General features: G+C 48.4%; 1 protein-coding gene and 1 long non-coding RNA gene across 3 annotated transcripts; one reads left to right on the top strand and one right to left on the bottom strand.

The window, feature by feature from the left end:
• Positions 1-392: 392 nt before the first annotated feature.
• LOC123479391 (uncharacterized) lies at positions 393-11,747 on the bottom strand. 2 transcript variants are annotated; one of them, XR_006654999.2, is made up of 3 exons: positions 11,339-11,747; positions 9,900-10,096; positions 393-1,033 (listed from the first exon to the last, which is right to left on the bottom strand). It is a non-coding gene; the product is annotated as an uncharacterized lncRNA (long non-coding RNA). The 2 variants fall into 2 exon arrangements; XR_011650352.1 differs by lacking the exon at positions 393-1,033 and adding an exon at positions 8,471-9,385.
• On the top strand, positions 6,093-11,934 carry ICAM3 (intercellular adhesion molecule 3). Its single transcript, XM_071219193.1, is given in 10 exon segments — positions 6,093-6,567; positions 7,136-7,402; positions 9,796-10,101; positions 10,432-10,719; positions 11,039-11,239; positions 11,242-11,319; positions 11,425-11,463; positions 11,466-11,532; positions 11,534-11,658; positions 11,741-11,934. Coding segments are annotated over 10 exon segments (1,647 nt in total). The 5' UTR covers positions 6,093-6,485.
• Positions 11,935-12,058: the final 124 nt, after the last annotated feature.

The raw sequence follows: 12,058 nt of genomic DNA, 5'->3' as shown, positions 1-12,058 counted from the left end.
ATTGATCAGTTACCTTCCATATGCACCCCAACAAGGGACTGAACCCAAAACCTAGGCATGAGCCCTGACAGGGATTGAACCTGCAAACTTCTGGTGAACGGAAGGATGCTCTGTTCAACTGAGCCACCTGGCCAGGGCATTGTGCAGTCACTTTTTAATTTTTTTTAATATTTAAAAAAAATTTATTTTCAGAGAGAGGGGAAGGGAGGGAGAAAGAGAGGAAGAGAAACATCAGTTGGTTGCCTCTCGCACACCCCCAACTGGGGACCTGGTCTACAATCCAGGTATGTGCCCGGACAGGGAATCGAACCTTTCAGTTCGCAGGCCCATGTTCAATTCACTGAGCCACACCAGCCAGGGCTTTAAAAAAAAAAAACTTATATGGATGATTTAAAGCACATGCAAAACAAGAGAGAATAATGTAATATAAACCGCACCACTGGTTTCCAACACCCACGGCCAGTCATGTTTCAACTCTATACCTGCCCCTACTTCTGCCACTGGGTCGTTTTGAAACAAATCCCACATATTTTATCTGTAAAAACTTGCATATGTATCTCAAAAAGATGTAACCACCATCACTACAATATCATTATCACACCAAGAAAGTTTAACAATAACTCCTCAATATCATTGTGTACCCTGTGAGTGTTCAGATTTCCCCAATCGTCCCTTAAATATTTGGCGTTTGTTTAGTCCATTCAAATAAAAATCCAAACAAGGTTCACACACTGTGTTTGGCTGAGGGCTGGTTCCTCTTCCTCCCCCACCCCCACTCCCCTGACAGCATACTGAAGAAATGAGGCTGTTTGTCCTATAGACATTACCAGTCTGATGTCATCCTTGGGGGTGGTTGTGATGCATTCGTCTGTCCTCACCTCGATCAACAGATGGTTGGGTTCAGTTTCCAGTTTTGGGCAAATCTTTCACAGAGGCCCTTGTCCCCTCTCAGCAGGAGGCACTCAAGATCTGCTTGACCCTCCTCTTGTGACAGGGATGCTGTTTTTATGTTCCAGTATTTCATTCTGAAAAACTGCAAATGTACAGAAAAGTTGAAAGAATAGTACAGTTAACACCCCTACATCCCACAATTACCATGTGGTTACATTTACTTTATCATACTGTATCTAATCACCTATCTGTTCCTTCCTCTGCCATCAATCTGTCTCATGTTTTGGATACAAACCAAAACAAGTAGATGCTCTGTGTGTGTACATTGAAATAGACATAATATAAATTTTATCACTTTAACCATTTCTTAAAAGATTTTATTTTTTAGAGAGAGGGGAAGAGATGGAGAAAGGGGGAGAGAAACATCAGTGTGTGGTTGCCTCTCATGCGCCCCCTACTGGGGACCTGGCCAAAACCCAGGCATGTGCCCTGACAGGGAATCAAACCAGTGACCCTTTGGTTCACAGGCTGGCACTCAATCCACTGAACCACACCAGCCAGGGCTCATTTTGACCATTTTTAAGTGTATGATTCAGTGGCATTACATGCATACATACATTCACAATGTTGTTTAACCAACTCTACTATGAATTTGTAGAATTTTTTCATCTTCCCAAACAGAAGTGCCCCCATTCTACACTAACCCCTCATTTCCCTCCTCTCCCAGCCCCTGGTAAACACCATTCTACTTTCTCTATGAATTTTTCTATTTTAGGGACCTCATATAAGTGGAATATTTGTTCTTTTGTGCCTAGCTTATTTCACTTAACACATTGTTTTCGAAGTTCATCCATGTTGTGGGATGTGTAAGAATTTCTTTGTAAGGCTGAGTGACGTTCCATTGTGTGTATATACGCCACTCTTCATCCATGCATCCGTTGATGAAATCTGGTTTGTTTTCACCTTGACTATCGTGAATGCTGCTATGAACATTGGAATGCAAGTATCTGTTTGAGTCTCTGGTTTCAATGCTTTTAGTAGAGGAATTTCTGGATCATTCTGTAAAACTTGGAGAAACAAAGTTTTATAATCCCACCAGCAAAGTATGAGGGTTCCAGTTTCTCCACATCTCTGTCAACACTTGCTATTTTGTTTGTTTTTTTTATGGTAGCCATCCTAATAGTTGTGAAGTGCTACCTCATTGTGGTTTTGATTTGCATTTCCATAATGACTAATGATGTCGAGCATCTTTTTGTGTATTTATTGATTATTTGAATAGCTTCTTTGGAGAAATATGTATTCAAGCCCTTTACCCATTTTTTAAATTGATTTTAGAGCTCCAGCTGGTGTGGCACAGTGGATTGAGTGCTGACCTGTGAACCAAAGGGTCACCGGTTCAGTTCCCAGTCAGGGCACATGCCTGGGTTGTGGGCTAGGTCCCCTGGTATGGGGCATATGAGAGACAACCAAACATTGATGTTTCTCTCCCTCTCTTTCTCCCTCCCTTCCCCTCTAAAAATAAATAAATAAAATTGATTTTAGAGAGAGAAGGAAGAGAGAGCGAGTGAGTGAGAGCAAGATTTATTTGTTCTTTTACTTATGCGTTCATTGGTTGATTCTTGTATGTGTCCTGATCAGGGATCAAACCCACAACCTTGGTGTATTGCGACAATGTTCTAACCAACTGAGGTACCCGGCCAGGACCACTTTCCCCATTTTTGAACTGGGTTTTTGCTGTTATTGTTGAGTTGTAAGAATTCTTTATAATCTGGATATAATCTCTTATCAAATATATTATTTACAAATACTTTGAGTTTTAATTGTTCTTTCTAAGCACCGTGTTGGAAATGGATGGGGGAGCAGGGAAGCAGAGGAGACTCCTGATTGGAGGGGGGAAATGCCCCATGTGAGAGAGGGATGGTGAGACTGATGGCTGCTGGGTGCCATCAAAGCCTTCAACAAGGTCCCTCACTGGAGCTCAGACCAGAGGAACACGAGGCGGATTGGAGGTCTGAGAGAGAGAGCAGATGGAGGTGGGAGTGGCCCCCTGACCCCATAGTCCCATCTCTTGGGAAGAAGAGATCAGCTGCTTGGAGGGGAAGGCAAGGGAGGAATAAGGATGGGGGAAGGGCAAGTTACAAGTAGCATCCTTGACAGATGGTGGCTCAGGATTCAGCTGTCTCCTTAACACCCCACCTCAATACTGTGCATAGGGAATGTGGGGATTTCCCAAGACCTTCAAAAGTGGAAGGACCCCCCCCAAAAAAAAAAATCTTCAGAAATAAAGAGCCTGGCCCAAGAGCCCAATAAATGTGGGCTCTTTTCATTTTCATGGCTTTACTCATCTTAGGATATCCCTCTTTATACCTGCAAATCTCTTATTTGCTCCCCAAGGATGCTGAGATCTCACTCATCCCTTGAAGCCCTGCTTAGAAGCTTCCCATTGTTCCCTTGAAATGTTGCCTTGAAATCCCACCTGATCACTTCCAGGAACAGGATCCTTCTCCTCTGTTACTGACCTGAAGGGCTTTGGTCACCTGTGCACATCAAAGCCCAATCAAAAGCAAACAGGAGTTTACAGCCAAGAAAGTAAAGGTTTATTAATTGGAGAAATGGTACCACCCCTGGAGTCACAGGTGAGCTTGTGCTCAAAGACCTGGCTCCCTGGTGGCTTCTTGGGGGTGGGTCATACAGAGGACTAAGGGAGTTAGGGTCATGGTCTCTACTGATTTGTCGGCGCTAGGGTAAGGGGTGGTCAATCATTGCATCTGGTCCTTATGTTATCCATGGTGCCGTTCTGCCTGGTTTTGCAAGGATTTGGTCAGTGGGATGCTCCACTGTCCTGGATCTGGAGCTGAAGCACAACTGAAGCCTAGATGTTATCCTCCTCTGTGGTCAAGAGACCCGGGGCTTTGTTCCCAAGATTATCTGATGCTGACCTGAACCTCATTGTCCTAGTAGTAATTAAGGGAGTGGAGCTACAATGGAGAGTGAGGTGGGGCAGTCAGGGTGCAGGACAAGACCAGTTTTTTCTTTTTCATTTATTGAGGCCAGTTTATTTTATTTTTTTTTATTATTTTTTTTTAATATATTTATTGATTATGCTATTACAGTTGTCCCATTTCCCCCCCCCACTCCACTCCATCCTGCCCACCCCCCTCCCTCCCACATTCCCCCCCCATAGTTCATGTCCATGGGTCATACTTATAAGTTCTTTGGCTTCTACATTTCCTACACTATTTTTACCCTCCCCCTGTCTATTTTCCACCTATCATCTATGCTACTTATTCTCTGTACCTTTACCCCCCTCTCCCCCTCCCACTCCCTTATTGACAACCCTCATGTTCTAGTTGTTTGCCTAGTTTGCTCTCGTTTTTGTTTTATGTGTGGTCGTTAATAACTGTGAGTTTGGTGTCATTTTTACTGTTCCTATTTTTGATCTTTTTCTTAGGTAACTCCCTTTAACATTTCATATAATAAGGGCTTGGTGATGATGAGCCTCTTCAACTTGACCTTATCTGAGAAGCACTTTATCCTCCCTTCCATTCTAAATGATAGCTTTGCTGGATATAGTAATCTTGGACGTAGGTCCTTGCGTTTAATCTTGGGTAATGTAATTATGATGTGTCTTGTTGTGTTCCTCCTTGGGTCCAGCTTCTTTGGGACTCTCTGAGCTTCCTGGACTTCCCGGAAGTCTATTTCCTTTGCCAGATCGGGGAAGTTCTCCATTATTTGTTCAAATAAGTTTTCAATTTTTTGTTCTTCCTCTTCTCCTTCTGGCACCCCTATAATTCGGATGTTGGAACGTTTCAAGGTGTCCTGGAGGTTCCTAAGCCTCTCCTCATTTTTCCAAGTTCTTGTTTCTTCATTCTTTTCTGGTTGAATGTTTGTTTCTTCCTTCTGGTCCATACCATTGATTTGAGTCCCAGTTTCCTTCTCATCACTATTGGTTCCCTGTACATTTTCCTTTGTTTCTGTTAGCATAGGCTTCATTTTTTCATCTGTTTTTCGAATAGATTCAACCAAGTCTGTGAGCATATTGATAACCAGTGCTTTGAACTGTGCATCCGATAGGTTGGCTATCTCTTCGTCGCTTAGTTGTATTTTTTCTGGAGCTTTGAAGTGTTCTGTCATTTGGGCCATTTTTTTTGTTTGTTTGTCTTGGCGCGTCTGTTACTTTAAGGGGCGGAGCCTTAGGTGTTCACCGGGGCGGGGTAATGCTGGTCGCTGCGCTGTGATGCTGTACGTGGGGGTGGGGCCGAGAGGGAGCAATGGCGCCCGCTTCACTCTCCTCCGGATTTCAGTCTTTCACTCCGCTACCCACAATCAAACTGGGCCCCTCTGGTGCTGGTTCCCGAGTAAGTGGGCCTGTGCACACTCTAGGCCCCTGTGGGTCTCTCCAACAACCTCTCCTGTGAGGCTGGGAGTCTCTCCTGCCGCCCCAACCCCCAGGGGCGCTTTCAATCAGAGGTTTGAGGCTTTATTTCCCCGAGCTGGAGCCCTGGGTTGCGCAGCGGTCTGCTTCTCTGCCCGCCGTTCGTCCAGTTTATCTGTGGGCGAATGTGGTGCCGCAATGTGCTATCCGCCACTCTGCCTGCCCCACTCTCCGCCACTCTGAGTCCGGCCCTCTGGGTTTATCTGTGCAAATGTGGGACCGCAGGGTCTGCTAGTGCTCGGACTGCCTGCGCCATTTGTCCCACACTCCGCCAGTCTCAGTCCCGCCACAGCCACGCGAGTCCTCTCCACCCCAGTGCCGTCTCCGCCCCTCCTACCAGTCTGGATGAATGATTATTTTCTGTTTCCTTGGTGTTGGTCCCCCTTGCTGTTCGATTCTCTGTCAGTTCTGGTTGTGCGAGGAGGCGCAGTGTGTCTACCTACGCCGCCATCTTGGTTCTGTTTTGAGGCCAGTTTAAATCACAAGGAAAGAAAGGAGGAAAAATCATACCAAAGAAATAAAGTTTCTGCGCAATTCTACCCTCAACTAAGTTCAGCAGGAAACAGGTATCTCACTGCCCCCATGCCTCCTCAGGCCTCTCAGGACTGAGAACAAAGTGATGGGGGAACTCACTATTTTTTCCTGAATTCCAAATCCCTTGTCTACACGTTTTCCTCCTTATAAAAAAAAGCCGGCTTGAAAGGAAATGTAAGTAGGTCTGTTAGGGCACATGACCTGCCATCTTCTCTGGTAGCGTGCCATCTGAATAAAGCGCCCATAAAGATTCGATCCCTGTCTCTGCTTATTGGCTCTGGTGGTGACAGGCAGCATGAACGCTGGCTTTTCCGGTTTCAAAAGGAAGCCGATTTTGTCCGCATTTCCTGTGAGTTCATTTAGGAGCCAGGAGTACAACTTCGGCCCTCCATCAGAGACTCACCAGTACCCTCCACCTTGCTGGGCCCCACCTGGGATCCCCACTGACCTCTGGCACCACAGGATATCCCCCTTGCTCTTCCCCAGGCCTGGGGAAGGTTCAACCCCCAGACTTTTGCAATCTCAACCGCTGTAGCTGTGCTTCCACCTCCTGGGTGGCCACACCTGCTCCCTGCTGCCCTGCCCAGTGCCACATTAGGGCACTGTCCTCCATAGACTGACCACCATGGTGCCCTTGGGGCCGCTGCCTGGGGCCTGCTGGACTCCACTCATCTCTCTGCTTCTGGTCTACTGTCTGCTGCCTCCAGGTGAAGCAAGTAAACCTGGGGAGGGCTGGAGTTGGGGGCTGGTAGAAGATGGGGGAACGGAGAAAGTTGTGGTTCGCTGCCAATACTCCTTAAACTCAGATCTGATGGGGGCTCACCAGTGTCCTGGAAAACTGTGGGGCCTTAACTCAGCCTTCAGGGCTCCCAAAGAACCAGTGCTTGGGTATGATTTGTCCTCCCCCCCAACTCTCTCTAGTCCTCTGTACCTTAGACCTCTGCCTACACTCCTCCCACTGCTGGGGCCACTCCTCCCTTTCACTTGGCTAACTCCTACTTACCCATCAAAACTGGCTGTAGTTGTCTCCTCCAGGAAGCTTCCCTGACTAACTCCTATAGGCTCCTTGGGTCTCCCTTGGCCTCCCTCCAAGCTCCTATCTCCCCTGTCCTTGATCTATCACCTGTCTTCCCCACTGGACTAGCAGCACCACGAAGGCAGAGACCATCATATCTCAGCTTGAGGAGGTGTCGGATGGTAGGGCCTCAAGATGAATAGGCAGGGCAGGGGAGGAAAACACTGGATCAACCAGCAGAACTTTCCTCTCTTCTGCAGGTGCCCAGGGGCAAAAGTTCCTGCTTCAGGTAGAGCCCCAGGACCCGGTAGTGTCTGCTGGAGGGTCCCTCCTGGTAAACTGCAGTACAAAGTGCCCCAATCCTAAACTCATCAGCCTGGAGACATTCCTACTCAAGAAGCCAGTGGGCAATGGCCTGGGCTGGGCAGCCTTCCAGCTCTGCAATGTGACTCGCGACAGTAAGGTCTTGTGCTCAGGCTTCTGCAATGGCTCGCAGATGACAGGCTCTTCTAACATCACAGTGTACTGTGAGTGCATTCGCCTGGAGGTGGACTGGCCTCAGGCAGTGGTGGGGTCACACAGCCAATGGTGTGGGGGAGTGGGCCCTGAGCTTGCAGGATGGACCAGGCATCTGACCCAGAGCTTGGACCTGAACATGTGTGTGTGTGTGTGTGTGTGAGAGAGAGAGACAGAGAGAGACAGACAGACAGACAGACAGAGATGCATCTCAACCATATGCCAGGGCAGCAATGTAAATCAATTTATTTGAGTCCCAGAAAGCATTTAAAAATGACAGCACTTTAAAAAATTTCTTATATTTTAATAGCAGGTAATAAATTAATGGGATTCCAAAATCAATAAGTATAAAAAGGTACAAATGTCAAATCTCTACCTAGGACTGCTGGTAGCAACCAATTTTTTTTTTTAATTGATTTGAGAGAGAAACATCTATTTGTTGTTCTACATACTGATACTTGTATGTGCCACGACCTGGGATCAAACCTGCAACCTTGGCATATTGGGACAACGCTATGACCAACTGAGCTACCCAGCCAGGGCCCTCTGTTCTAAGTGTAGATGCCCACTCTAGTGCTCATTCAATCCTTACAAAAGTCCCAGGGCAGGGGCAGGGGATGCACTTCTAAGCCTCATTTCACAGCTAAGGAAATTAATGCTCAGTGGGGTGAAGTCACTTGTCAGGGTTCACAGCCTGTAAGTGGCAAGGCTGGCAATCTGCCTCCCATGTCCCTGTTCTTAACAGATGACACTTTCCTCTCCAGACTGTGCATCCCTCTGGTACTGGTTTCTTGTGGATCCTTCCAAAAGTTTCTCTGCATTGAAAAGTATACTCATACAATAGATTAGAAAATGGCAGAGAACACCCTTCGCGGTGCCTACCATTTTGTGAAGCCCTCATAGATTAGTATAGTATGATCGTAAGCATAGACTACGAGCATACGAGCATACACATGGCCCAGCCAGACTACATGTATGCTTGCATGAGTGTCAGCGTCTGCACATGTGTGTGCACCTACGTGCCCATGAGCATATGGATTGGTGTCATACCTGTCTGCAAATGTACATGTATGTCTGTGTTAGTCTCTGTCTGCATGTCTCTGTATCTCCATGTGTGGACACCTATGTTATCTCTGTGTGGGCATGTTGCATCAATGTCTGTGCATGTGAATGTGGGTGTCAGTATGTGTCTACACATGTGCACCTGCATTTCTGTGTAATGTGTACCTCTGCATGTATCTGTCTGTCTGTCTCTGTGTCTGTAAGGTGCTTCTGCCCAGTGCTGTACAGGAGCATGTTGGTCCTGGCTCATGAGATCTGACTGTGCTCATCTCGTCCCAACTTTGCCTCACATTAGGTAACTTGACATCAACACAGTGGGTGCATTTATTTATACCGCAGAAATTGGCAAATTCTCCTTGTCTGGGCTGCCCTACACCACTCCCGAGAGCCCAGGCATTGCCAGCATTTCACTATCCCTGACCAATGGTGCCTGAGGTCAACTAATATGGAGATCTCCTTATTAAATATTCTAAAATTGTAAACAGCAGGATGTTAAATATTTTTTATAGCAGCCAGTCCATGGGCCTCTCTTGAGATCCAGGCTTGACCTTTTGAAGGTGAGAGTTAAGAGGCTTCCCAAGGAGGTTAAGGGTTTGGTATGTGTGCCTGGGAAAGGTAGTGTAGCTGTGTCTGGGAGAGGATCTAGCCTGGAGGTGTTGGGTCCCCCATGATCGTACCACAGCACATTGAGCAGCTGCCCCAGGCAGGTAGACTGTGAGTCTTGAGCTCCCTGGACTGATTGGAAAGGGCTGGACCAAGCTCTTGGAGAGGCCAAGGTCAGAGTCCAGGCCAGAAGCTGGGAGGAGGGCCAAGGGAGTCCAAAGATGTGATAACAAAGAGGCAATTTGGGAAACCCACATTCTAACCAGGTTCTGCCCCTTTCTGGCTACACATCCCTGGGCAGATCATCTCTCTGGCCTAGGTTTCTCCATCTGTAAAAGGAATAATAGAGAAAATTGTACTTAGTTGCTATGTGAATGAAGGTGAATGCCTGGATGACATCCGGAAAGTCTAAGGAAAGCTCTAAACAGGAACTTTTATAATTACCGTTAACATGTTGTAAGTGGTCATAAACATTAACACCCTTCCTTCCTTTTTTTTTTTTTTTAAACCCTGAGGTCCTTGGGAACAGCAAGTCTGATTTTTATTTCAGTGCCTGGCAAGGTCTCTGACAAAACAGGAAATGATAATCATGATGCTAATAACAAGAGCAAACACTTTCACTGGTGTATTTCTAATCCCTCTAGGTTTATCAACTTCAAGTTCACAGTTCTGCTCCCTGCGGTGGGGGGTTGCAGGGCTGACTGATAAGTTCTGTTCTCCCCTCCTCCCACCCCACCAGGGTTTCCAGAGCGTGTGGAACTGGCATCCATGTCCCTGTGGAAGCCTGTGGGCAAAAACCTCACCTTGCGCTGCTCGGTGACAGGCGGAGCACCCCGAACTCACCTCTCCATGTTGCTGCTTCGTGGGGAAGAGGTGCTAAGCCGACAGCTGGCAGTTGGTGAGCCCGCAGAAGTCACAGCCACAGTGCTAGTCAGCAGAAATGATCACGGTGCCAATTTCTCTTGCCGCACGGAACTGGACCTGAGGACCCAAGGGCTGGGACTGTTTCAGAACAGCTCAGCCCCCAGCCATCTCCGAACCTTTGGTGAGAAAAGGAACCGCATATTGTGGGTGATGAGCTGAGCCAAAGCTTAGGCCCTGCCTATGCCGCATCTCCTCCCACTTTGGGGTGCCATGGCCATGAGGCTCCTGAGAATGGGCAGAGCTTCTAGGAAGGCCTGCCCTTGGCCATTGGGTGGGCAGCTGTGGGAACTTTAGAGAACTATGTGCAGATAGATGTGTCCTAGGAAGGGGGTGATCCAGGTTGCAAGGTGTCCTGGGAAAGGACCCTGGTTGGGGGGTATGAGTGTGTCACAGGGGAAGGTGAGTCCATGGTTGTGTGAAACCTCCAGCTCACTTTCACTCTTCTCCCCAGTCCTGCCTATGATGCCTCCGTGTCTCATTGTTCCCCGGCTCTTGGAAGTAGGAGCATCCTGGCTTGTGAACTGCACCCTGGACGGGCTGTTTCCAGCCTCAGAGGCCCAGGTCCGACTGGCACTGGGGGACCAGATGCTGAATCCCAAAGTCTCAAGCCAAGGTGACACACTCAAGGCCACAGCCACAGTCACAGCAAACACTGAGCTGGAAGGCACATGGAAGATCATCTGCAATGTGACCCTGGGGGGCGAAAGCCGGGAGACTCAGAAGAACCTGACCATTTACAGTAAGAGGGGGCAGGGCAAGAACTGCTAGAAAGGCAAGAGAGGGCCTGGGCATCATTAGCACAAAGGGCAAGGGACTGGACTCCAAACTGGAAAGGCAGGGCCTGAGCCCTCAAAGTGGGAGGAGATGCGGCATAGGCAGGGCCTAAGCATTCACCTTCATTAGAGTATGGCCTGAGTGTCCCAAGTTGGGGGGCGGGGGTGCAGAGTAGCTAAAAGGCAAGGCCTGGATAACTGGAGGGAAAAGATGCAGGTGGAGGGCTGGGCTTGCCTGATGTGAGGGAGTGGTTAGCAAACCCCCATGAAGTGCCACTCCTTTAGGCTTCTGGGGGCCCATCATGAACCTTAGCGGGACCATTAGGAACCTGAGCAAGCCCACTGTCCTTGAGGGGACCACAGTGAATGTGACATGTGCTGCTGGAGCCCGAGTCCAGGTCATGCTGGTCAGAGCTCCAGCTGTGACCCCGGGGGGGCAGCTCATCCTGCTTCAGCTAAATGCCACCCAGAGGAACGACAAACGCAGCTCTTTTGCAATGCCACCCTTGAGGTGGATGGGATGGTTCCCTTGCACAGATACAGGAGTGTCCAGCTACATGTTCTGTGTAAGTAGGTCACTCTGACCTTTAATTCCTTGCTCCCCTGGAAATACTTGATTCTCTCTTGCCCATGGTACCTCTGGTGTGTCTCATCATTTGGCAGTCCCACAGATGCTCCTAAGATTGATCCAGCCAAATGTCCTCAGCACTTGACAGAACCCACGTCCTGCAGTGACAGGCCTGGGGCAACCCGGTTTCCCAGCTACAGTGTTTGCACAGTCTCCAAGATTCCGGTTTCCATCGGGATCCCATTCTGAGTTAAGTTAGAACATAGTGGTACCTACTACTGCTGGGCGGCCAACTCACAGGGCACGTACAATATCACCGTGGTGATAAACGTTCAGGGTAAGCTGAGGGGGATCCGTGGGTCTAGACGGGAAAGCATAGGAGGGGCAGGGTGTATTTAACTTCTCGCTTCTCTGCACAGCTCGGAACCCCCCCACCGTCACCATCATCATAGCGGTGTTCGTGATCCTGGGCCTTCTGGTTGTCACCGCAGCCTTAGTATACGTCTTCAGAGGGCAGAAGCATAGTGACATCTACCATGTGAATCGGGGGAGCAGCTGTTTGCCACTCTCGTCCAAACAGCCTGATGAGGCGCTGGGAGAGCAGCCATCCTGAGCCTCGGGCCAACGGCATAATGGGCCTACAACGACGGGGATTTGTCTGTATCCCCGGGTTCCGCAACAATAAAGCCCTCAAAATCCGGAGTCTGTGGCCTGATTCCAGCTGCATTGAGGGGCTC

The sequence above is a fragment of the Desmodus rotundus genome, chromosome 9 (genome assembly GCF_022682495.2).
Source record: "Desmodus rotundus isolate HL8 chromosome 9, HLdesRot8A.1, whole genome shotgun sequence".
NCBI lineage: Eukaryota > Metazoa > Chordata > Mammalia > Chiroptera > Phyllostomidae > Desmodus > Desmodus rotundus.
This window is presented reverse-complemented; position numbering and strand designations above follow the sequence as displayed.